Below are 26,920 nucleotides of genomic sequence, written 5' to 3' on the forward strand. Positions count from 1 at the left end.
TTTCTTGCTATAGCTTCATTTATTTTGACATACATAAATTTAATGACTATCTCTTTTCAATTTACTCCCCCTGGCTGGATGAAGAGCTGAGTACAGTTTCCCTGTCTCTAAAACCAATTAATTGTGATGACCTTGGAAGGCAGTTTCTGGTTATAGTTCTTCTTGATGACTAACTGGCATTTCTGCTGTTATGCTGATTGTAGTGATTTCGACATCAGTCAGAGGAAATAGTTCAGTGTTTCCAGCCTCTGAAATTTAATATTGAAATATTAGATTTGCACAAGACACAGCATTAGTCATAACTGAACGACAACACACTTCCCCCCCAAATGTGAGCATGTCTGCTCAGAAATAAGTCCTATTCAGTTCAATGGGACTTACTCCCAGGCAATCCTTACCGGTGCTTTTGCTACATGGTGATTCATGAATAAGAGAATAGCCAAAACAGACAGCCAACTGAAAACAGGTGCATGAACAAATAACACATTTTCCTTATACCATCAAAGTTTTCCTCTTCCGGGGGGGGGGGGGGATGGCAATGGAATATATGCGCTTTTTGCATCAATGGAATATATGCGCTTTTCGCATCAATACATTCACTGCTTTAACTTTTGCCATTTGTCACACTCTTCCTGCCAATTGTCATTTTACAGTTTGATGTTCAAATCCACATTTATTCATTCAAGAAATTCGGATCTGCTGTTCTGCTTCACAAGGGAGTTGCTTAAAGTACAGTAGCTTACAAATCACAATCACAAAAGCAACAAATTAAATGTTGGAGCATAAATTATCAAACAAAAACAGCAGCACAAAGCACATGATACAGCTGCTCCCTACCTCAGAAATGGGGTATCTGTGTGTCCCCCCCTACCCCCCCAGTACGAGTTGGATTCCAACTCCGAACAGCCTAGATCCAAATTGCAGGGCTAGGCATGCTCTCTAGCCAAGATTGTTATTACACCTAGATGAGGTTTTGTTATATGGAGGAAGCAGAGGTTGCCTGGGAGCAAATATATCAGTTAGCTAAGCTTTCATTAGAGGAATATGTAGCAAAACCTCTTCCTTAGAATAAGGCTTCTTGCATTTGTTGTTTTGTTGTTGTTGTTGTTTAGTCGTTTAGTCGTGTCCGACTCTTTGTGACCCCATGGACCAGAGCACGCCAGGCACTCCTGTCTTCCACTGCCTCCCGCAGTTTGGTCAAACTCATGCTGGTAGCTTCAAGAACACTGTCCAACCATCTCGTCCTCTGTCGTCCCCTTCTCCTTGTGCCCTCCATCTTTCCCAACATCAGGGTCTTTTCCTGGGAGTCTTCTCTTCTCATGAGGTGGCCAAAGTATTGGAGCCTCAGCTTCAGGATCTGTCCTTCCAGTGAGCACTCAGGGCTGATTTCCTTCAGAATGGATAGGTCTGATCTTCTTGCAGTCCATGGGACTCTCAAGAGTCTCCTCCAGCACCAAAATTTAAAAGCATCAATTCTTCGGCGATCAGCCTTCTTTACTTGCATACTCACAATGTGAAAGACCCAGGCTATCCATGTAAGATATCTTAATGTAAGATACAGTGGTACCTCGGGTTACTGGCGCTTCAGGTTACTGACGCTTCAGGTTACAGACTCCACTAACCCAGAAATAATACCTCGGGTTAAGATCTTTGCTGCAGGATGAGAACAGAAATCGTGCGCTGGCTCTGCGGCGGCAGTGGGAGGCCCCATTAGCTAAACTGGTACCTCAGGTTAAAAACAGTTTCAGGTTAAGAATGGACCTCCAGAACGAATTAAATTCTTAACCTAAGGTACCACTGTATCTTTGAAGCACCTCTTCCTCCCTTTGCTGAGACACAGGAGTACTGCATAGATTTCTGGACTAAATTTGGCAAGAAAGTTTTGGACGTCGTAACGGAAGCACTGCAGGTCTGTGCTCATGTAATAACCATATTAAAACTGCCGAGTGTCCTTTGATCGAGATGTTCTTCTAAGCGTTTCTTATCAGTTTCATATCAGCTAAAAACGCCCAGGCAAAACACCTGCTCTTTCCGCTCCTCTCCTCCAATTAAAATATATGGTTTTTAAGCCCATATAGAAATAAAACAAACAAAACTGGTATGCTCCTTGCCTGTATGGGGCAATTAAAGTTAACTGCTGAGCCAACTGCCTTTGCAATTTAAAAACTATTCAAGTTGTGGGTTTTTTGTGTGTGGGTTTTTTAATGAAAACTAGAACAGACCATGGAAGTCAAGAACAAGAAGCCATACTTGTCGCCATCGTCACCTGGAAGTCCAATGCAAACCCCTTACGACCTGCTGCTAAAACGAAGGCTTTCCCCTCCATTTTAGTTGGGGGCTGAATGTAAACTGAATCCCACCCCACAGAGCAGTTTGAAAACCTGCCGCCTTGGCTGTGTTTACCAGTTCTGCCAATGCAGAACTGATTCCTTCCTCTTGCTCCAAACTGGGACGCAGGAGTGTTTGTGTGTGATATCCTGTACTCTGCATAGGAAAATCTGGTATATATTTTTTTAGTTAACATGCATGTTTCATTGGCACAATATTGTGCCAACAAGAATGAATCTGGCCCACTGACAGGACCTAGGATTCTGCCTCTGCCCAATGATATAGTTGCTTATAGATTTGTTGGACTTGATTCTTGAAACATTAGAAACATTTTTCCCCTGCCACTGGAAATTCAGCACAATATGTGGGGGGGGGGAGTGTTTGCATTTCCCCCAGGATTGGAAATTCTTATATCTTAAAACAGCTTGAACAGGTAGATTAAAATGTCCAGAATGAACTGATGAACTGGACATTCTGAGTTGTGCTTCAGTATTTATGGGTGGTGGCTCCCTGATTGTGGAATAATACCTTTAATTAAGCTGTTGGCTAATTAAACAATCAATGGCCTTTTAAATGTGATTGTAGGGTGGGTTATTGGGGTTTGTTTATGTATTTTGTGTTCCCATTTTGCATTTTTATGCTGTAAACCACCCTTTGATCTTCGGATGAAGGGCGGAATATAAATTTAATAAATAAATAGGTAAATATTTACTTTATAGACTGCTACTAATGTCTGTGCTGTGGAAGAGACAGCAAAGTCAACTGCTGGGTAAGATCAGTAGAAACAGCAGGTCCAGTGCAGCTATCCTATGCGCATATTATCTTGGAAGTAAATCCCATTGTGTCCAGTGGGGATCCTGCACGGATCCGTGCGCTCCTTATCACATTTTCTTTGGAAAGCCTCCTTCAGAAGACAAGAATAATTGCCCTGCTGGTCAGGCCGGCGGCCCACCTAATCCAGCGAGGTTTCCCAGCAACTGGTATTCAAAAGCATTGCTTCCTCCAGCTTCTTGGAGGTACAACACAGCGATGGGTTCCCTCCAAAGAGAAGCAGCGCGCTCTGTTGTGGACCTATTATTGGCTCGGGCGAAGAAGTGAGTTCCATGCCCAGCAGATGGCGGGCCGGAACGCCTATCCTGGCTCTGGTGCGCCATTGAACAATAGAGTGAAGAAGCTTCCATGTGCGCGCGTGCCCATCTCCACTCCCCCTTTTTTCTCTCGCCTTCAGCGGCCGCTGTTGTTTTTTTTAATTTTAATTTTAGAGGGGGGGGGTGCCTCCGCGAGAATCTCCAGGAGCAGATTGTGGCGGGGGAAAGGAGAGAAAGAGGACACCGATTTCTTCCTCGCTCCCGCCCATTCTCTCTCTATCTATCTATCTATCTCTTCCCCCCCCCCCCGCCCCCGAAGTCTCCGCCTTGCCATCAGCAAAGACCAAGGGCATGCTCAGTAGGAGCCAGCATCGGCTTCGGGAGCAGGCTGCGACTCTACACCACCCCCTGCCTCTCTTTCTTGCGTCAGATTAATGTTCCGGGGAGGGACGGCGTGCGTGGGGGGGGGCGGTTTGAGAAGGAACCACGCGCGCTTTGCCCGGGGGAGGAGCGGAAGGGCCGCCGGGGGCGGAGGAGCGGCTTAGAACGCTGAGCTGGCCCGGTGGAACGTCGGGGCTTCTCTTTTGGAACGCTCGCACACACTTTGGAACGCTCGCGCTCTCCCGCGGCGCGGAGGCGAGGCCCGGCCGGGCTCTCCGAGGAGGAGCAGCAGCAGCGGCTCCAGGGAACCGGGCGCTGTTGTTTGGAGTCTCGCTGGCGGGGGCCTGCGGGGTTTCGGTGAGCGAATCAGCTCGGTGCCCGCCGTTCGATGGTTTGTCCCGACCGAGATGAGCCGCCCGTCCTCCGCCGGACCCAGCGCTAGCAAACCCTGCGGCAAGCAGCAGCAGCAGCACACCCCGTCGCCGGCTGCTGCCCCTGCCGCCAACGCCGCCGTCGCCACCATCTCCGCCGCCGGGGCCGGTTCCTCCGCGGTCTCCGCCGCGGCCGCTGTGATCTCGAGCCCTGGAGGAGGCGAAGGCAGCGGCGGGCCGGTCTCGCCTCAGCACCACGAGCTGACCTCGCTTTTCGAGTGCCCGGTTTGCTTCGACTATGTGCTGCCCCCGATCCTGCAGTGCCAGGCCGGGCACCTGGTGTGCAACCAATGCCGGCAGAAGCTGAGCTGCTGCCCCACGTGCCGGGGATCCTTGACCCCCAGCATCAGGAACCTGGCCATGGAAAAAGTGGCCTCGGCCGTCCTTTTCCCTTGCAAGGTAAGGAAGGGCAGGTCGCAGGCAGCAACCGGCACAGCCGCCGGAAAGGTGGGCGGGGAGACGGGGTTGGGTCGAGGGAAGCAGCGGGGCTCAGCGCCTGCCCTTGAGATTGTGGTGGTCCAGCTGTTATTTTAAAAGCTAGCTCTCTGAGATTCTCCCTACCCTACTGGGAAGTATTGGGGCGAACCCCGTGAGCACACCCCGCCTCCCACTAACTCCTCATGAGAAACAAATACGAAGTGCCCTTTTCTTCTGGAGAGCTGATTCTCAGACACTGTTTTCATTTTAATGTAAGATGCACCTGCGTCTGCAATTCTGCCTCCGCCACCTTCCAGACCACTATTCCAAGCAGCCTTTAGACATAACCCCTTTACTCTTCAAGCTACAGAAGAAGTGTGGGGTCACATCCACAACAGTAAACTGTGTCCATGGTCCTGTCAAGAATGCAGATCTTTGCTCTGTTGTTATTTGTTCTGGTGCATTGTTGTCAAGAGACTGGGGCGAGAGAGCTCCTGGCTTTTGCACCTGACCTGTGCCAGGGCTGTACCCAAGCCAGTCTTTCTCAGTTTTGCTCCCTAATATCTTGCAATATGGAGTATTATCCTACTTTAGTTGTAAGGATCCCTGGTATAAATGTATGTGAAGAGCTTGGAGCACTTGAAAGAACCACACAGACTTTAAAATCTCTCATTATTATTATTATTATTATTATTGGCTCATGTCATAGTTATACCTCATCCCTGCTTACACTTGACAGCGTATGCTATGTTACACCAGAGAGTTAATGTATAATTCAAAAATAGTGGCCACTGAGGAGTGGAGATCTAAGGGAGCACAAAAGTTTGGAAATGATTTGGAAACTCTTTAGCAGTAGCTGGATTAGTAAAACACGAGGTTTTTTTTAACGGGGAGGCCAGAGATGGATAGCTCAGTCAGTCAGTAGATTCTTGACAACATGTAGGGAGCCTTGCCAAGTGTCTCGGTCATTTGAAACACATTGGTGCTAATGCACTCCCTGTTAGTCTGCGCTGTGCGCTAAGGGAATTGGGGCATTGGTCTAAACATGGCAGAGATGTGTGCAAAGGCCCATGAAATGTGGTACCTTTCCCTCCTCCTGCTTTCACACTTCTGACTCAACCTGAAAGGCAGAACTTGACAGAGCGAGAGACAAGTTGGGTTCTGGTGTGTTAGTTGGCAGGGATACGTGCAGGGGAGAAGGGGCAGGCCAGGGGGATGTGGGGAGGGGTGATTCCCCCCATCAGCAAGTTTTCCACCTGTTTTTTTATCCTGCATGATTCGGTTGCAGGCAGCTGGGGAATGGAAGTGTGTGCAAAGGAGAATTGGTTGGGTGCAGAAAGGTGTACACACCTGATTCTCCTTTACAATCCAACTTTGCATGTTACCTCTGCAGAGACATCCCCCCCCCCCCGACATACTTTTGCTGACGAAACATGTTTGCATCCCCTAAAATATCGAACCGGGAGCTCAGGAACTTCCCATATTGGTATGTCCAAAGCCACAGAGCTCCTCTGCATCCAGTCAGAGGCTGGGGGTTCTGTTGATGACGTCTTTTGCTGTTGTGGAAGGGGGCAGGATTGGAGCTTAAGGGCACCTGCAACCTATACTGGGACGGTGCTGATCCTTTGTGCTTCTTATTAGTAAAAATGGTTGCAGCATATCCCTACCCTCCAAGAGGAATGCTCCTGTTCAGGGCTTATGGGATGACCCCGTTTCACTCCTAAACCATCGGCCCTTGACCACCCAAGTTCACGATTGGAATGAGTATAGCTAATTGCTAGTCCATAAGGACTTAGAAAAATGAGCGTGGGTTGCACAAAGAAGCAACAGTACCAACATCCCATCTCTGGTGGTGATGCCATTTACAACCTTTTTCTTTTAAATGCTCCCACCCCTTTTTCTCAATCAGTGTGAGTTTTTAGGGGGGAGAGGCTGTTTGGAAGCACCCTAACTAAGATAAAAACCGAGGTGGCAGCTGGCAGAGAGAAGAGCTGTTTCCACCCAAGCTTTCTATCAGTGCCAATCTTTAGGCCCTTGTCTCCCTTAAACTAGATATACCGGTGTCGGTTTCGCTCCCAAGACGCAGGTTTAGGCTGATCAATATGCACTCTAAACCATTCTAAAATGACATTGACACAGATCTTAAGGTCGTGTTGATGAAAGGCAAGGCTGGAGGCGACCATGTCGCCCGCGTTAACAGTCTCAATCGGAAGGGCTCCAGTGGCAAAAGCAAAAATTAAACTTGCAGAAATAGAGAGTTGCTGCATTGAACCACTGATACTGTCATAGAGAGTTGGAAGGGACCCCAAGGGTCATCCAGTCCAACCCCTTGCAATGCAGAAATCTGAACTAAAGCATCCATGACAGATGGCCATCCAACCGCTGCTTAAAAGCCTGCAAGGAAGGAGAGTCCATCATCTCCTGTGGGAGTCGGTTTGACTATAATTCAACCAGAGTTTGTTTTTTTAGGGGAAGGGGGCGTTTAGGGAAGACAGCTCCTTTCTTACACTGTTTTGGGAATGGTGCTGCAAAAGAGCACCTAGTTCTTAGATTTAAGGTACGCTGTCATAGAGTGTGCTTATAGAAGGCACCAGGTCCTGTCCTGGGATTTCAGGTAGCAGGGCTGGGATAAAACCCACCCTGGAGACTTGCCGCCAGTCAAGAGGAGTCCGTCCTGGACAAAGAGGGGCCAAATGGTCTGACGGAGTAGCTGGCAGCATCTTCATTCCAGGCCTGAACATTGCAGGATGCCAACTTGATACCAAGTCAGACTGTTGGTTCATTTAGTTCAATGCATCGGCCTTCCTCATCCTGGGACACTCCAGATGTTGTACTACGACTTTCATCATCCCTGAATGTTTGTCATCCTGACTGGGGCTGATGGGAGTTGTAATCGGAAGCATCGTGGGGGGATACAGTTTGTGGGAGGCTGGTGACAGTATTGAGCTAGGTGTAAAAAGGATGGGAGATGGGGTAAAGCAATGCGGAGGTTGGTACATATAAAGTTGTGTCCTCTTGAGTTAGGCTCTTCTGCACTCTGTGGCTTTGGCATTCCAGTTTCCGACAGGGGACTTCCACTCGCCCTATCCAGAAATGGCAGGGATCTTGAACCTCAGATTTTCCCCACATTAAGCATGTCCTCTGCCACTGAATTTGGGGCCTTCCTCATTAGCGTGTGACCTACCAAGCCAAACATATCCCATCGGGCATCTGGTGTGACCTGCCAAGTGTCCCAACAACTCTACTGCTTAGCAGTAACAGGTCAGTGGCAAAATCCGGAGATTTATTGCGTTCCTATTGGACCACCGTCTTGTAGGCTACGTTTGGTTTAGCGGGTCGCAAGTTGCTCAGAACAGGTGCTTGCAGTTCAGAGTTTTGAATTTAGATTCTACACAGAGAAACAAATGGTAATCACGAAACTGTAGTTGAAGACCAGTATTCGATTAAAACATGATAGGCTTCCCTGTGGAAGTCACTAAAACCTGCAGGTTTGAAATGTGCTTTCTTCAGAATCAACATATTGCATGGAGAATCTCCACATCATCATAAGCCACCTATGTGCCTGCAATGAAGCCATGCTATATACATAATGATTCCCAAATATTACATAGATAGGATGTAAAATTCCCAGAAAGTTTGAAAGGGAAAAACTTCTTTTTCTGCGGGCAGGGGAATGGAAATGAAAACCTTTGCAGTACTTATTTTCTTTTCTAACCCAAACCTTTTACAGCTTTGGCAGCATTAAATGCATAGTTCATAATATAGTTAGCATGTAAAATTGGTGTGTTCTTGAAATTTGCAGAGCAATGCTATGTGTTTACATGGAAGTGAGACCTGCTCTGTTTAGAAAAGTTTACTGCCTGGTAAGGACACATATAAATGCTGCCTCAAAACTAGAATTGCCCTAGTTTGGGTAGGAGAGTGCATATGTCACAGTTGTTTCAAGGGGCAAGCGGAAAGATTGACCACAAAAGTGGGGTCAGCTCGTAAGGGCAGCAGGTGCATGAATCCTTCTTTTCTTTTTTCATTTCCAAAACTTAGACCAAAGGTCACCAGAAGAGGATCCGTTGTAGCAGTAGAAATGTATGCAGTACATAGTGGAACCTGGACATCTGGGAGTTAGAGCCTGGAGCTATAGTCCTGTGCCCACTTACCTAGGGGTAAGCCCCATGGGACACAACAGGACTTACTTCTGAGTCAAAATGCATAGGGCTGCGCTGAAAGTTAGGTGTCATACAGGGTCGATTGGCATAACCTGGGGACACTTCATACATTGTATAGTTGATTTGCACACATGCAAATGCAGCACTGTGAGACATCCTAGAGCAGTGTTCCCCAACCTTGGGCCTCCAGCTGTTTTTGGACTACAATTCCCATCATCCTTGACCACTGGTCTTGCTAGCGAGGGATGATGGGAGTTGTAGTCCAAAAACAGCTGGAGGCCCAAGGTTGGGGAACACTGTCCTAGAGTACATATTTTGTTTTATCTATATTTTGTTGAAGGGAGCAATCCAAGCCCATGGTCCACCAGGGGTGAGGAGAGTTGGGAATAGGCAGGTCTCAGGCTGAGCCTGGGTTCAGTTGGAACTGAGTCTCGCATCCTGGCTCGGCTGAAGATATGCCATCAAAAATGGGGGGAAATAGAATAAAAATCAAAGCACTACCATCCTACCTTATATTGGGGCTCAGTCATAGCTGTCTGAGCTGAGGCTGGGTTAAGTCCTGAAAAGGGGCCATTCTAGAGGTTTGGGGGTAGTCATGACGGGGCGAGGGAGACTTCTGTTCCAAACATGACCTAGCAACCCATCAGAAGTTAAAACTGGCCAAGAGGGTGGTGAAAGTCAAACTGTTTTAAAGGCTTGTTTTCTCTCTGCCAGGCTCTGGCCAGCTCAGCTGGCAGCAGAGGCAGCTTTAGGGTAGCATGACCGGTGCCACACTGCAGGAAGCACCACAACAATTATGCAGAATGGAGCATGAGAGGCAGGCGGGGTGTATGTGTCAGATTTTAGCATCGCACAGGGTGCTGCTGAAATTTTGGAGCCCCAAAATCAAAGATTGGAATAGGGGTAAGTTACACCAGCCTAATTTACTCCAGCATCCATTATTCCGGCTTCCTTTAGATCAGATCATTCTGCCTTTCCATTGGTGGTTTCAGGATGGTTTTTAAACACTAAATAAGTAAAACAATGGCACAGGCATAGAAAGCAACCAGCAGACAAGAGCGTGCTTGAAGTCCGAGAGTAAGACAATAGAAATTTTCTAAAATGCCTGACTTAATGAAGAAGTGTTTGTGTGATGCCTTTAGCGACAGTGAAGTTGGCAAGGTATTTCATAGGTGCCAAAAAAGGTTTGTCCTTCGCTTCGCACCAGAACAGCCTTGGTTGCCCCGAGTGACGACCTCTATCCGGGAAGAGTTGAGAGAAGTACAGCCTTGTTGGTTATGCTTTCATTGGCTTTTGAGAACGTTGACCGTGGAGTTCTTCTTCAGTGACCCAGGGAGGTGGTAGTTGAAGGTATTATGTTTCATTGGTTGCACTGCTATCGGCAAGGTTGCTTCCAGAAAGCAGTACAAGGAGATTGTTGCTCAGCAACGTGGCTGTGGGGGTCTCAGAAAAGGTCTATCTGAAATTCATGGGATCTTGGGATTTGGAGCATGGTTCCGTCTGAGTCAGGAGAAATTCTGAAGGTGTTGGACTGGTGTCTGGAGGCAGTGAAGGGCTGGGTGGGAGCTAATAAACTCAGGATGAATTCTGATAAGATGTAAGTACTGTGGGTGGGTGGGGGGAAGGTGGTTCCCATGTCTGGGAATTATGTGTAGAACCTGTTTTGGGAGGGGTTCCTCTCCCTCTGAAGGAACAAGTTCATAGTCTGGGTGTACTCCTGGATTCCAGCTTCAAATGGCTTCTGTGGCTGGAAGTGTTTATGTCCAACTTCAGCAAATTCACTAGCTATGGCCATTCCTAGATTGGGATAGCCTGGTCTCAGTTGTCCATGCCCCCATCACCTTCTGTCTAGATTACTGTCATGGCTGTATGTGGGGCTGTGTGGAAATTGTCAGACTGTACAGCAGGTTAAGTGGAAGTGATTTGCCCCAGGCCACCCAGTGGACGTCATGGCACCAATAAGAAAGAAAAAAATAGAATAAAAATCAAGGCACTAAAGTCATGTCAACATCATCCAGGTCTAGCAAGTCAACAACCTTCAAACAGAAAAAGAGTATCTTAGCACATGACTAGTCAGTGGCCTGACCTTTCTAGCCGGTTGCTGTTAAAGGTCAACAGAAGTACATTTAATGCAGGCTTTTCCTGTTCTAGGAGAATTACCATGGAAACGATAGGTGACCGGGAAGTATTGTAATGTGGGTTGTCATCTGATGACGAAATTGTGTTTAATCATCTAGTCTGGAGATGGGCAGTTTCAGGACTTTGGGCCAATGCGGCCCTCCAGGCTTTTATGGGTTCTCTATCTGGACCTTGGGGGCCTTCACAGGCCACACCCCCTCCCGAGCCACACCAGCCCTGCTCTGCATCCTCCTTTGCCTGCCTGGAATGTGCCCTTAAACTCTGAGAATGCCTTTGCCTGAATGGCGGACTGAGATGTTAGGTATTCCCATGAGGGCAAAGGCACAGCACTTTGCAAGACCCAGTGGCCTGTGGGCCAGATTCCCCATGACTGGTCTGCACTGCAGGATTTTAGACACAGGTAGACAGTGTGGGCGGTGCTGTGGGTTAAACCACAGAGCCTAGGGCTTGTCAATCGGAAGGTTAGCGGTTCGAATCCCCCGTGACAGGGTGAGCTCCCGTTGCTCGGTCCCAGCTCCTGCCAACCTAGCAGTTTGAAAGCATGTCAAAATGCAAGTAGATAAATAGGTACCGCTCTGGCGGGAAGGTAAACGGTGTTTCCGTGCACTGCTCTGGTTCACCAGAAGCGGCTTAGTCATGCTGGCCACATGACCCAGAAGCTGTACGCCGGCTTCCTTGGCCAATAAAGTGAGATGAGCGCCGCAACCTCAGAGTCAGCCATGACTGGACCTAATGGTCAGGGGTCCCTTTACCTTTACCTAGACAATGCTACATAGAGATACTGTCTGGAAAGGACATGTTCTCTCACTGAGTTGTGCTCCATATGCACGAGGAAATGGAGCAACTAGCTATACAGTTTCAGATCCATAGGAAGCTGCTTATACCAGGTCTAGCTGTTTGTCCTTGTGGGCTGGCTGGCATTGTCTACTCATGACTGGCAGTAGCTGTCCAAGGTAGCAGTTGGGGATCCTTCCTGATCTTTTTAACAGACAGTGATAGGTACCAAACCTGGGACAATTATCATGTATATCATGTGCAATGTCACTCAGCCGTGGTTCCTCCCCACTTTTTCAGCACGGCAGTGGCTTTTTGAGAGAGTCAGAGCTGGCGTGGGATAGAAGCATCCTTCCTTGCATCTTCCACTCTTACCAAGATCACTGCCATCTGCTGGAAGGTTTGCAAAAAATAATAATAAACAAATGCTTTGTTTTTTTGCATCTTTCGCAAAACCTGTTTGGGCAGAGATGGCAGTGGGAGGAAATAAACAAGAACATTCGTAGTGGTGTCTTCATTGTTGCCACCTTCAGCTGTCTGAGTGTATTGTCTGCCTTCAGCCTACCTGAGCACAAGGACAGGGTATGGGCCCATCTCTGTTTAGCATAGTAATTAGGATTTAGCATGCTATGGGAGGCACCCATGTTCAAGATAAGCATCCTCTCTTACCCCATCTTCTGCCTGGGCCAGCTGTATAGAAGTGCCGTCCCAAGAATCAACACCACCACAAAGGGTGCGGGAAGAAACTTTAAAACAATTAAAGATACCAATCGATTGATTTTCAGGATGCTACCTTAATTGTGTTTGAACTGTACTGTAAGGGTTGCCTTTGCAATTTGATTGTCATTGCTCATATAATAGGGGAATATTATCATCTGCGATTATGGGGACGCTTTGCTAATCCAAAACAAGCAACCGCAGGTTTGTTTGGCAGCTGGAAGGGGAAATTGCTTAATGGATTTCTCTTTCCCCCACCCCTCCAACATGTAAACAAATGGGCACAGTCCATTTCCCACTGAAATCGATGGCAAAGCTGCTATTGATTTTAATGGGCTGTACAGTAGTGTCTTGGTTTTGTTCCAAGAATGGGTGGCATGAGTGATAGCTAGGGTGAGAGGGAGGAATAGAGGGCATGAAAAAGAAAAGTTTTCCAATGACAGTTCAAGTGTTACTCAGAAGTAAGCCCTGGTGACTTCAGTGGGGCTTACTCCCAGGTAGAGTTGGTTAGGGTGGCAGCCTAAGTAACTTCGTGGAAGTGCAAAACTAACCTGCTTGACCAGGGGTAGGCAACCGAAGGCCCGCGGGCCGGCCCCGGCCCAATCGCCTTCTTAATCAGCGCGTTTTTACATGAGTAGAATGTGTCCTTTTAAATGCATCTCTGGGTTATTTGTGGGGCCTGCCTAGTGTTTTTACATGAGTAGAATGTGTGCTTTTATTTTAAACGCTGGGCATAGGAATTCGTTCTTTTTTCCCCTTTTCTTCAAAATATAGTCCAGCCCCCCACATGGTCTGAGGGACAGTGGACCGGCCCACGGCTGAAAAACGTTGCTGACCCCTGGGCTTGACTAATCCTCTTTTCACACAAACAGTGCCTTTGCTGGGTTTTTTGTTTTGTTTTGTTTTTTGCAGTGTCTTTAAGAGTTTTCTGCAGAGTTGCTTGCACAGTGCTGAGAAGAGGGCAGTTATTAGATTATTCATTCATCGAAGATCTGGGTTAGCGACTGGATTGGCCAGAATTGTTACCTGCCCTGTTCCTCTGACCTAGAGGAATGTGCAGAATTGGTATAGCCAGTGTTATTTGGCTTCTGGCTAAGTTAGGGATGGAACTGGCCACTTTGCTTTCTCTCCCAAGCTTTTCAATGTGTCCCACTCTGCACCTTTTCCGCTCCTGCTACAGTGATACCTCTACCTGCAGACGCGTTCTGTTCCGTGGTGCCGTTCGCACCACGAAAAGTCCGTAAGTAGTGTGCCGCTTCTGCGCATGTGCGTGACTCAATAGAGCGCTCATGCACAAAGCGCATAGAATGCTTCTGAGCACGCAGCAAAACCCGGAAGTATGCACTTCCAGGTTTGCCGCATTCACAACCCGAAAATCCGCAACATGAACCTAACACAACTAGAGGTATGACTATACTCGGGCAAAAGTGAGCTCCTTTCTTCCTTCCTAGAGTGACAGCTTTCATGTTGACAGAGAGTATGGAACAGAAGGCTTTGATTATCCTCTTCAAATTCCTTCATATTGTGGCAAACCACTGAAGTCTGATACTTACTGGTATTGCCTGTAAAATGGGTATATTATTGCTCTTCACAAGCGTGGTGGTGTCTCATACTAAGCTTCCTGACAGTTAGTTGGGCATTATTAACATTGCTCTGTAATCTCTAAATTCTGCCTTTGGAGAATAGGAAGGGAAGGGGAAAGATGTCAACTTCTCCTAAGAACTGGTTCAAAGGTGACTGGCCTGGGGACAACTACTCAATGTATTAGGCAGCTTTAGATATTTAGAGAAGACATTTGCATGGTTTATGGCAAGTAGACATTTACTAGCATTTGGCTGTTGTCTTGTTAGGAGCTGAGGTCATGAGAGACCTGATGGTGGCCAATTCTTTAAATAGCAGAAATGCACATGCTGTGTGTGCTTTTAATCCCAGTCACTAGTAGCCTCGCTTCATTAATTTTTCCCCTTTCCTTTCTCCGAGCATACTATTTTACTTTGTTGGTCTCAGTGATGCAAAGCTAGTTCACCTTTTGTTCCTCTCAAAATAATATCAAAATGAATCAATAGCTTGCTGCTTCCCTGCCTCTGACTAGCCATTGTCTGACTGCATTAATAGATGCCTGTTTTATAATGATCAAATAAGACTTAAAAGGTAGGATAAGAGGCAGGATCAAGGTTTGTTTTCTAGAATCGCTGATGACAAATATGATGGGGAGGGACGGGAACCAGTTCTATTTTTAGTTCTTTGATTGATTTTAATGAATGAGTTGGGAACAAGCCTGGGGCTGTTAATTACAAGGCTGGGGTTTGGGTTCTTTAGAATGGAGTTTGCGAGGTAGGATTTGGAGCGAGACCCTGGATTGCAGCAGACCATGTTGGTAAGGAATTGCACTGCTTTTGCAGGAATCAGGTGGTGTTGCTTAAGAGCAGCAGAGAATACAAATGAAATAGTAAGGTAAAGGTAAAGGGACCCCTGACAATTAGGTCCAGTCATGGCCGACTCTGGGGTTGCGACGCTCATCTCGCTTTATTGCCTGAGGGAGCCGGCGTACAGCTTCTGGGTCATGTGGCCAGCATGACTAAGCCGCTTCTGGCGAACCAGAGCAGCGCACGGAAACACCGTTTACCTTCCCGCCGGAGCGGTACCTATTTATCTACTTGTACTTTGACGTGCTTTCGAACTGCTAGGTTGGCAGGAGCAGGGACCGAACAACGGGAGCTCACCCCATCGCAGGGATTCGAACCGCCGACCTTCTGATCGGCAACTCCTAGGCTCTGTGGTTTAACCCACAGCGCCAGTAGTCGGCACTGATTGTCCCAGCTAGGGCTGGGCAATATCAGCTTTTCAACATTGTGGTGTGTTGCCAGCCAAACATCACAGTTTGGTGATTTACCACGACATTGAAAAAGCAAGCTGCATTGGCCTCTGCCCACGAGGCACCTGGTGAAACTTCCCCAGCTCTCACCTCAGGAACTGAGACCATTTCACCCAGGCGCTCCCGGGCTGGGACAACGCAGCTTGTTTGGCTTCCCCTCCCCAGATAAGACAGCCCCAGCACTCCCCCTGCTCACAGGCAAGCAGGCAGAGCATCGCTGCTGGCTGTGGGAGCGCCAACCACGCTTCCCTCAGCTGAGCAGTTTCACGGACCAGGAGCCAGTGCCGGGTTGGGGGCTCCTTTAACTGCTCAACTGAGGTAAGGGCAGCTCTACACTCCGCAGTCAAGCAGTTTAAAGATGCAGAAGGAGGAACAAGCTGTACAGTGGTACCTCGGGTTACAGACGCTTCAGGTTACAGACTCCGCTAACCCAGAAATAGTACCTCGGGTTAAGAACTTTGCTTCAGGATGAGAACAGAAATTGTGCTCCAGCGGTGTGGCGGCAGCGGGAGGCCCCATTAGCTAAAGTGGTGCTTCAGGTTAAGAACAGTTTCAGGTTAAGAACGGACCTCCAGAACAAATGAAGTTCTTAACCCGAGGTACCACTGTATTGGCGCCCAGGTTGTTCTCCCTCTGCATCGTATGAGGGCAGAGTGCGATGGTGGTTCACTCAGGGATATGTCGCTGGTGAGACTGCCACCGCTCCTCGAGCGGACGCTGCTAGCAGAGGGACCCGGGAGCGGTGGCGGGTTCACCAGCGATATACCGCTGAGTGAAGCTGTCTGCTCCTCATACTGGTCCTGGGCGATATATTGATATATCGCCCAGGCCTAGTCCCAGCATGTGTGCTGACTGCAACGGCTCCTCGGAAGCCAAAGTGACTCATTCTTTGTCTTCATTTGGGGTTGGGGAGCTTTGTTGTTAGTCCTTTTGTGTACTTGGCTTGGAGGGGGGATGCCGCCACCTTGCAGTGTCGGGTGTCAGGCTAGGACTGAGGAGACCCGAGTTCAGATCCCACGAAGCCCATTGTGTGACCTTGAGCCAGTCACCATTTCTCTGCCTAACCTATCTTACAGGGAGGGTTGTTGTGCGGACAAAATGTGGGAGAATTTATGCTAGCAAAAAACACCTCAGAGGAAAGATGGGATTGCAATCACACCAACTTTTTTCTTTGTTTCCACAATCCATATAAATTATATTTGCCAAATATCTAGACTTCCACTTTAGTTCAGATTTGCTCACCTGATCTTGGGTGATGATCTTCATAGTTCGGTGGACAGAGTCTTTATAAAGCTACAGTTGTTGTTGTTAAAATTTGCATACCATCCTATACCCGTAGATCTCAGGGCGGTTCACTACATAAAATCACAGTATAAAAAACAGAAAATACATAATAAAAACAACCCAAGAATCCCCTTTCACAACACATTTTTAAAGGGCATTGATGTCAATCAGCCAAAGAGGTATTTATTATTTACAGTTCTACACTAATAAATATTATTTATTAGTATTTACAGTTGTGTCCCTGCACAACTCTGAAGCGCAGTGGCTCTTTTATCCTAATCTGCCACACAATGTGGGTGCCTCTTAGGAACAAGACTGGAATACAGTATAGCAGATCATAGTGGAAATACCTGAATTTCCACTGTTCAAGCAAACACAGCTGTCATTTATCTACACCTGGCCTTCATGCGAGAGAATTGCATGGAGCACCCATGTCATAGATGACGTTATCAGCAAGGTGGAGGGAGGAGCAGAGAGTGCTCTGCAAGACCCAAGACTCTTGTTGATGGTAAATGAGTGTTCAGATTGGACTACAGACACTCCCATTGTCCAGGTGCAACCTGAATACTTACTCCCCTTATACATATATGCCTATATATCTAGACTTCTGCAGAAGCCGCCAAGACTTTTAGCTGCTTGAAAAAGATACAGTGGTCACAGCCTTCCTGTGCCTATGCTATTCCATTTCGGCTTTGGCTGCAATTGATTTTGGTCCTCTTTTTTATTGTTGGCCACTGCTTATTCGTGATGCTGCCTTTAATCTGGCATTTGCCCATCTACATCTTATCACTTCCTCTGAGGCTGGAGTTTACCATGTGGCTGGAATACTGTATTTTAGGTTAGCCAGTTTAGTGCTCTCCCATAATTCCTGGCCATTGGCCAAGCTGGGTAAGGCTGATGGGAGTTGGGAGTCCAAGAATATATGGAGGGTACCCATTGCACTTGCGGCCCCAGTTTATGACTCCTCCATTGGATCTTTGCTTAGATTGTTGATGGCTGTGCAGGACCTTCTCCTTAGTTCTGATTCTGAACTTGCCACTGACTCTTGAGTCATGATACTCTTCCCTCTCCTCTTTGATCTTTTCTGTTCTTCATCCACTCGGTCTCGTAGCGGCTTGGGCTTGCCCAGATCTGCTGATTATCGGTATTGTTCGCCAGGTGCAGATTGTTCCAATCTATTGTTAGCTTTAACTGAAAATTCTCTTCAGTGAGAGGGGGAACTACCTAGAAGATTATGAATGGCTGGGACTTGTTTCTTTGGTGTGTGTGTGTTTTCCTCCTTTCCTTTTTTTGAAGAACTGACTTTTAAACTGCAATGCAGAATACAAAACCACAGTATTGTAACATGGTGTAAGTTGGCAAAAGCAGAAACTTAGAAAAGCCTAGCAGCGATCGTGCTTAATTTCCCACCAACCAAAATGAAGCATCTTAAAAATTAAACTCAGATTGCATTGCTCAGAGAAACCCTTTTAATAATTTAAATCTAAACATTTATGCGATGTTAGTTGTATCTGCTCCGAAAATAGTGTTTCTTTTTTCTTTTTAAGGAAATGGTGCCTTTGCTTGATTGCAAATTCCAATGCTACAAACACAATTTGGAGGATCAGGCATATACTGGGGGCTTACGCACGTCCCCATTATTTCTCACAAATGCAGATTCCCTCATCCATTTCCGGACGTGTTCTCAATCAGCTTTCCTGAACCTGGTTCCTTCCAGATGTTTTGGACTTCAGCTCCTTTCAGCCCCACTAAAGTCAGCTCTGTGAAGGGCACAAGGTTAGGGAAGGCTGTTATAAACATACTTTGCCTTCGTTAAGAGTCGTCAACAGGCTCATCACAGCTATCTGCCAATCACCCATTCCCACCACCCTTCTGAGTAATACCCCTCCCCACCTTCTCACTATATAGAAGGATCTGGCAACTTCTGTTTCAGTGTATCTGAAGAAGTGTGCATGCACACGAAAGCTCATACCAAGAACTAACTTAGTTGGTCTTTAAGGTGCTATTGGAAGGAATTTTTTTTGTCATGCAAACTTTGGTTAGTGCTGACCAGGAATTCATTACAAACTATAGTTTGCAGTCCCTCTTCAAAGCAGCTCCCTGTTAACTTTACTAGGTAAAGGACCCCTGACAGTTAAGTCCAGTCACGAACGACTCTGGGGTTGCGGCGCTCATCTCACTTTACCGGCTGAGGGAGCCTACGTTTGTCCGCAGACAGTTTTTCTGGGTCATGTGGCCAGCATGACTAAGCCGCTTCTGGCGAAACCAGAGCAGTGCACGGAAACGCTGTTGGCAGGAGCTGGGACCGAGCAATGGGAGCTCACCCTATTGTGGGCATTCAAACCGCCGACCTTCTGATCGGCAAAGCCCTAGGCTCAGTGGTTTAGACCACAGCGCCACCTGCGTCCCTTAACCTTACTAGACTTTCTCAAAAAGCGTATATACATTTGCTCACTGCACAGTTCTGCTTCCAGAAGTTCAGTTTTCCTCTGGCTTCCGATATTTCACCAGCCATTTTTGCTGACACTTAGTAAGCGTCTGGCCCTTTGTAGCTGTGATGAGAACCTGGAAATTCTCTTTGGTCAAAATGCTTACGGTAACCGGATTCTGCAACCAAATGGAAAATCTTTGCTTGCAGGATGCAGTCCTGCCGTGTGCTCAGACCTAAGTGAGTTAACTGTCGAAGACAACTTCTGCATTTTAGAACCGATAGCAAAATTGTAGTGTAAGGGAACAGTATTTCACAAATGCAAAACTAATAATACAAGCACGCAATTAGCTATGTGCCCAGCTCAGCATGTGCTGACCTATACAGCTGCTGAGACTGCAGTTAACGGTGATTGCCGGGGGTGGCGTGGCGCGGCTTACGATGCATCTCGGAGGGAAACTTGGAATAATTGAAAAGAGGCAAGTTGGTGAAATAGATCATAGATGTTAACAGGATCTAAAGCTTTCCACCTTCAGCTTTGGGGGCCTTCATGTGAGATGCAAGGTCCTGTCTTGTACTTATTACCCGCGCTTGGCATTTTCCAGTGAGATCTGGCCTAGGTCAAGCCATTTGCCCACCTCCGAGCGATTTTGCCTTGCAATCCGAGAGCTGAACCCCAGAATAGTTAGCGGTATCTGGGGGTGGGGTGTGTTTATGCCCCAGCGTCCCCAATGACACTGACTGTGATTAAGGCGCCTCACTTATGCCCCTAAAACACTGTATCTCTAAATGTGGGCTCCTGTGTTGCTTGTGCAAATAGGCCAGTTGTGGGTGATATAATCACAATCTTCCCACTCTTTTCTCTGCCCAGAAAAAAACCACTGGTAATGTTTACAGATTATGTTATAGTAAAGGTAAATGGACCCCTGACCATTAGGCCCAGTCGTGACCAACTCTGGGGTTGCGGCGCTCATCTTGCTTTATTGGCCGAGGGAACCGGCGTACAGCTTCCGGGTCATGTGGCCAGCATGACTAAGCCGCTTCTGGCGAACCACAGCAGCACACGGAAACGCTGTTTACCTTCCCGCCAGAGCGGTACCTATTTATCTACTTGCACTTTGACGTGCTTTCGAACTGCTAGGTTGGCAGGAGCAGGGACCGAGCAAGGGGAGCTCACCCCGTTGCGGGGATTCGAACCGGCGACCTTCTGATCGGCAAGCCCTAGGCTCTGTGGTTTAACCCATAGTGCCACCCGCGTCCCTATATGTTATGTTATAAGGCAGCTCAAAGTAAAGTTTCCAGCGCACAGCTTTTTAGAGATGTGTTGTGGACGTACCCAAAAGAAACGAGAGACTTCCACAATAAAACATTGGCTGTTATGCATATTTTAGAGGCAGCCAGGCATAAATGGGGCAAGAATGAACATGTCCCTGGGTACCGTAGAACTAATGTGCTGGGTTCTCGGTTTCTGCTGCTCGAATGCTTCCCACCTCTGTGTAAGAGGCTTGGCACCATTTCAAATGCTGCTTGCTTTGCTGTCTGGCTGTGGCAGATGCAAGAATGCGCAGAAATTTTGCCCGCCCCCAGAAATGTAAATGTGCCCTCAGAGGTAACTCGTGTCCATGTCCCAAGCACATGGACCTGCTCATTTCTGCTTCATATTTCTCCCGCCCTCGTCCCCCAAGTTATATGGAGATGCTGCAATTCTCTCATCACCCGGATGCCAGATTCTCCCAAGAAAACCACAGCCCACAAACTCTTAATGGGCCCCTTGGTTTGTTTGGTCTCTAACCTAAAAGGTCTTTTCTCCTGGGCTGAGCTGTCTAGACATCTTTATCTAGATCAAGCCTTCTATGCAGATGAGTCACGTCACAATCACTGCCACAATTACCCGCTGCAATAATGAATTGATAAAGGGTGTGACATCAAAGCAGGTCGTTTCAGTTGTGTATTACTAGCAATAGCACATTGCTGCAATACAGAAGGTTCCTGTCTGTGGTACCATCTGGCGGGCCAGGCAGGCTGCTGCAGTTTGCTGTGCTTTCATTTTTGCACATATATCGTATGTGATACCCGCCAGGTTCTCTGTAGCAGCATGTGCCTCCCTCTCTCTGCAGGGGGACTTTACAGTTTGTGCTTCCAAAGCTCACTGACCAGGCTGTAAAAGAATCTCTTAAAACTGTTGATAAATGGGGTAGGATAAGATTTGTAATCTAGGCTGTGTGTGTGTGTGTCTTGGGCCAAAAGAATTGTATTCCTCGGAAATTGAAACGTTATGCCCACAATACATTGTTCACAAGTGGATATTCTTAAAACACTTAATTTGCATCGTTTGGATTTCCCCCTGTTGCTTTACCATTTAGAAATAATGAAACGAGGGCGGAGGGGAAATCTATAAAAGAGCTGGGTGAGAGAGAGAATGGGTTGAAAGTGTCTGGAGGTGGGAAAGCCTGTTTCTCATCTGTCATCTAAATGCTAAATAATTTTTCTCCATTGCAACCACGAGGTCTAGAAACTTGAAAAGTTGTCTGTCTTGGCAATGATAATTTGGCCCCATAGGAGTTCCCCCAAAAGAATTCCCCAAGTCTCATGGTTCACACAAGTCTTCTGTTTCCGTGCTTTTAACCTTTTGTACCTTGTGTAATGTGACGCGGGTGGCGCTGTGGGTTAAACCACAGTCTAGGACTTGCCGATCAGAAGGTCAGCAGTTCGAATCCCCGTGACGGGTGAGCTCCCGTTTGCTCAGTCCCTGCTCCTGCCAGCCTAGCAGTTCGAAAGCACGTCAAAGTGCAAGTAGATAAATAGGTACCACTCTGTCGGGAAGGTAAACGGCGTTTCCATGCGCTGCTCTGGTTCGCCAGAAGCGGCTTAGTCATGCTGGCCACATGACCTGGAAGCTGTACGCCAGCTCCCTCGGCCAATAAAGCGAGATGAGCGCCGCAACCCCAGAGTCGTCTGGACCTAATGGTCAGGGGTCCCTTTACCTTTTACCTTGTGTAATATTTTTATATATTAACAAGCTCGCCACAACTTCTTATGGGTCTGTGTGTGCCTTTAAAGCTGTTGGGTTTGGGGGATTTTCTGTGCAGCGAGCAAACACTACACAAGAGCTGAGTGGCATGTTCTCACCTACTGGCCGGTCCTTTCTGTACTTTGCCATAGAGTTTGCAGGATCAAAAAATCCCATCTGCTCAACTTGTTCCAAACTGAGATGTAGCATGTTGTACACAAAGGAGTGGACATCTCAGAAAATTATCAAGAAGCAAAATAATAATAATAATGCCTCTCACCGTTTTGTTAACGTAGGTGTAGTTTTTAGTGTTGAGCTTTGTAATATTATCCTTAGCAGCATCAGCAAAGCTAATGTGATTTTCATATATGGCACAATTACTGATGCTGTTTAGCTGACAAAGCTCAGTGGGAAATGCTGGGGTGCAATTATGGTGCATCTGAATGTGAGATGGAATGAGAACTACTAGGTTAGAAAGAACTGGACATAATAAAACATGGTATAGGAATGATAACAACAACAATAATGAGTTTATCTCAGGAGCTCAAACCACTGCACACAAACACACACAGAGTCAACCCTGTAAGATAGGTCAGCATTATTATCCCCATATTGCAGGTAGATGCCTAGGTAAGAAAACTGACTTCCTTCAAATTCAGAATTAAAAACAGTTAACACAGATTATAGTCACAAGAATAGGCTGGGCCCTGAAAACACACATCTCAAGTCTCAGAGACCAGCGTATAGAAGTGCATCTTCAGCGCTTACCAAAAGCCAGGTTTACATCTGAGGAGAGGGAATTTGGGGGCTACCACAAAGAATGCCCTCTTCTGGGCCATCCCCAATGCACTGAACTTCTGAGGAAGGTGGAGCTACCCAGAGGGCCACCCTCTGCTGATCTCAACACTCTGGACGATCTGCAGGGAAGGATGCAACCTTCCACTTATTTGGGGCCTAAGTTGTATAGGGTTTTAAACGCTAGCATGAGCATCAAAGTGTTGGTGTTGACCTTTAAAGCCCTAAATGGCCTCGGCCCAGTATACCTGAAGGAGCGGCTCCACCTCCATCGTTCTGCCCGGACACTGAGGTCCAGTGCCCTCACTGCGAGAAGCAAAGCTACAGGGAACCAGGCAGAGGGCCTTCTCGGTAGTGCCCCCCCCATCAGATGTCAAAGAGATATACAACTACATGACATTTAGAAGACAGCCCTGTTCAGGGAAGTTTTTAATGTGTGACATTTTAATGTATTTTTGATCTTTGTTGGAAACTGCCCAGAGTGGCTGGGGAAGCCCAGCCAGATGGGCGGGGTACAAATAATAAATTGTTGTTGTTGTTGTTGTCTTAAATTGCGCCTGGAAGCGGGCTGGTGGCCAATCCTGGGAACTGTAGTTTGTTAAGGGTGAGGAGAGTTGTTAGAAGGCCTCTAATCCCGCTACAATTCCCAGAGTTTTATGGGAAGAGGGATTGATGGTTAAACCACTCTGGGCATTATAGTTCTGGGAGGTGAATGGGAGTCTCCAAATAACTCTCAGACCAACAAGTTCAGTAACAGACCCCATCACTGACGTTTCCTTAATATATCTATATCTGAGAGTGATTTATGTATTATGCCATTCAGCAAGTGAGGCTTTTAAATCTGAATTTAGGCCAAATGTGGTTTTTATTTTTGAAAAGTTGACTATTGGGTGCTGTGAGCTGGACCTTGTGAAACATTTCAGAGTAGTTGTTAAAAATTAATTGCGCTCTTCGGCGCTTGTGTGAAGTTGATGGCTGCGATGGGAGTCGCTGGAGGAGCTAAATTTTTGGCAGTTGCTTTCGCCTGAGAAATCGGTCGAGTCTGTTGCTCTGTTAAACGTTTGCCATAAAAACAAATGGAGTCTTTAAACTGCCACTTACTTTGAATTAAAAACGGTTGTAATTTCATGCAATCGCACACCCACCGATATTGCAACCTTTGTTAGCAAGCAGTCTCTGCTCGTGAATTAAAATCCTAAAGTCATTCATGGCACGAGGCTCCTGCCCCGCAAACCAGCAAGCCTTGTGTGGCGTTCCCTTCCTCTGTCGCACGCTCTTAGACTTGTGGAGGGTGCCACAGATTGGTTTCAAAGCGCATACATTGGAGACAGAAGGCCACAAGACGAACCTCTAGCACATCCAGTGAAAAAGGATCAGAGGGCAGGTGGTGGGGAAACTCAAAAGGTCAGAGGAAAGCAATGTGGTTGAAATAATAATTCACAGCCTCACCTTTGTTACAAGTCTTCAACATGGCATCCAGAAATAATTATAATTATAATTTATTTATACCCCACCCATCTGGCTGAGTTTCCCCAGCCACTCTGGGTGGCTCTCAATTGAGTGTTAAAAACAATACAGCATTAAATATTAAAAACTTCCCTAAACAGGGCTGCCTTCAGATGTCTTTTAAAGATAAGATAGCTGCTTATTTCCTTCACATCTGAAGGGAGGGCGTTTCACAGGGCGGGCGCCACTACCGAGAAGGCCCTCTGTAATCCCTGTAATCCCTGTAATCTTGGCATTTGGTGGAGGATAGCCATGGTTTAGACCAGCCATTACGTTCAAAAAACGTAAATGTTTGGCTTATGCATTATAAGGCAAGCTCTAGTTTCAGGTTATTTCAGTCCATTCGCTTTCATCCCTGAAAACCAAAATCAAACAGCAAGCTGTCAATTCTGCTTTATAGTCGTGCTTCCCACCCGCCCACCCTTGATTTTATTTTATTTTTGTCTCCTTCCAGTACGCCACGACAGGCTGCTCCCTGACACTCCACCATACAGAAAAACCGGAGCATGAAGACATTTGCGAATACCGCCCTTACTCCTGCCCGTGCCCCGGCGCCTCGTGCAAGTGGCAGGGCTCGCTGGAAGCCGTCATGTCGCACCTCATGCACGCCCACAAGAGCATCACCACCCTACAAGGGGAGGACATCGTCTTCCTCGCCACGGACATTAACTTGCCGGGGGCCGTGGACTGGGTGATGATGCAGTCCTGCTTTGGCCACCACTTCATGCTGGTTCTGGAGAAGCAGGAGAAGTATGAAGGCCACCAGCAGTTCTTCGCCATCGTCTTGCTCATCGGCACCCGCAAACAGGCAGAGAACTTTGCGTACAGACTCGAACTGAACGGCAACCGGCGGAGGCTGACTTGGGAGGCGACCCCTCGCTCCATCCACGACGGGGTGGCGGCGGCCATTATGAACTGCGACTGCCTTGTTTTCGACACTGCCATAGCACACCTTTTTGCAGACAATGGGAACCTTGGGATCAATGTGACTATTTCTACGTGTTGTCCGTGATATTTCTATGTAATTATTGAGACCATGTTGTTGTCTTTCGTTTCACTGACTGTTTTTATTTTTATGGTGTTCCACTGTAACCCTCTTCAGGTGTTCCCTCACACCCTATTAACAGTCGCATGAGGGGAGAACAGGGCCCCAGCTCCCTGGCACACACGTACCCCGGTCATCGCGGCACCACCATCCACATGTTACGGAGGAGGACGTTCGTGCCAGGGAGGCAACTCCACGTGCGCAGGCTCCCCGATGATGTGGGACCTGTGTAATTGTTAATCGTGTGAGCGGGAGATGCCTGAAGGGGACTTTAGGGTTCTTTCTTAACCGGCCGTTTTCTATCCTCATTCTCTCCTTCACTGCCGCCGCCACCTGCCTGTACCACAGAGTTTTTTAAAGCACAGTTAACAGGACATTTAAGATGATTTTATCCTGTTAATCTGAAAGGAAGGGAGGAGATTTGTTTTTTTAAAGAAATAGCATTATTTAAGGTTTTAAAAGGTGAAGGCGAATCCCTTTTCTTGACAAGCAAAACCTGGAATCGGAAGAGAAGCAGCGAAATGGACTTAAAGAGGCAGTTTGCACATGCAGAATGTGGGAGGTGGACTCCTTAGGTGTTCGAGTGCATTGTACTCCTTCAGACGGCAAGAGGGGCACTTATAAACAACAACAGCAACCCTTATAACGTCCTGTTCTAGCACAGCATCTCCCTGTTATAGTAGTGTTCTCATTTGCCAGGACTTTTTAATGTCTGAGTGTGGGACCTTTTAGAAACGTGGTTTATCACCTGCAACCTGAAATGTTACCAACTCATTCTGCTGCATTTGTGTGTGTAGCCGCACGAATCTGCTTCTCTTGATGATCTCAGTGATTGGCCTTGTAACAGAACAAAAGAGAGAGAAATTGGAAGTATGGTAGTATCACTTCTTAGAGATGCAGGAAGTTGCTGAAGCCTTAGCGGTTAGGCAACATGTCTCAGGCGTGTTCTTTTGCAGTTTCACACACTGAACAGGGGGTACCACTGTCATCTGATTGGTCTTGCTGTTTTGTCCTTTTTCTTCCCAACAGTTTGTTCCCCCTGCCCTCCAAAAAAGAAAAGAAAAAAGAGTTTCCATACACCTGCAAAATGTTTGACCCTCTTCATCCATCCAGTTCAGCAAGAGCTGAAGAGGCTCAACATTTTGTGGAAGCTGCTAACTTAACGTGGTGGCAAAAAACAAGATGTGTTTTGAGCAGTTTTAAAAATAGGTCCCACCTATAAATATACCCAGGATGTTTGGCGTACTTGACGTTAACATTGTAAAAGCTATTTTCAAATAACACAAGGAAAAGCGATGTGCCGATTCGTCTTGTTTATGTTCTTTGCTATCTAAGTTTCCTGTTGTTGCCATATTTACTCTAGTTTTTTAAATAAATATTTTGCAAAAATAATGTCCATGGGCTGTCTGGAAAAGCATTTGCGCATCCGTCATATCTTCTTCGGTGATCCCTCATAGCCAAGTAAGATTGTCTTCCATAAACACGGTTTTAACACTGAGTGTGTAAGTGACTGTGGAGACCGATTCTGGATCCACCCGT

General features: G+C 47.1%; 1 protein-coding gene and 1 long non-coding RNA gene across 2 annotated transcripts; one reads left to right on the forward strand and one right to left on the reverse strand.

Moving 5' to 3' along the window:
• LOC144327960 (uncharacterized) lies at positions 1 to 3,703 on the reverse strand. The gene is made up of 2 exons (XR_013393138.1): positions 1,636 to 3,703; positions 1 to 248 (listed from the first exon to the last, which is right to left on the reverse strand). It is a non-coding gene; the product is annotated as an uncharacterized LOC144327960 (long non-coding RNA).
• On the forward strand, positions 3,701 to 26,773 carry SIAH2 (siah E3 ubiquitin protein ligase 2). Its single transcript, XM_028731299.2, has 2 exons — positions 3,701 to 4,627; positions 24,791 to 26,773. The coding sequence occupies exons 1-2, from the start codon at positions 4,205 to 4,207 to the stop codon at positions 25,346 to 25,348; spliced, it is 981 nt and encodes a 326-aa protein (XP_028587132.2). The 5' UTR covers positions 3,701 to 4,204; the 3' UTR covers positions 25,349 to 26,773.
• Positions 26,774 to 26,920: the final 147 nt, after the last annotated feature.

This window comes from Podarcis muralis, chromosome 6 (genome assembly GCF_964188315.1).
Source record: "Podarcis muralis chromosome 6, rPodMur119.hap1.1, whole genome shotgun sequence".
Taxonomy (NCBI): domain Eukaryota; kingdom Metazoa; phylum Chordata; class Lepidosauria; order Squamata; family Lacertidae; genus Podarcis; species Podarcis muralis.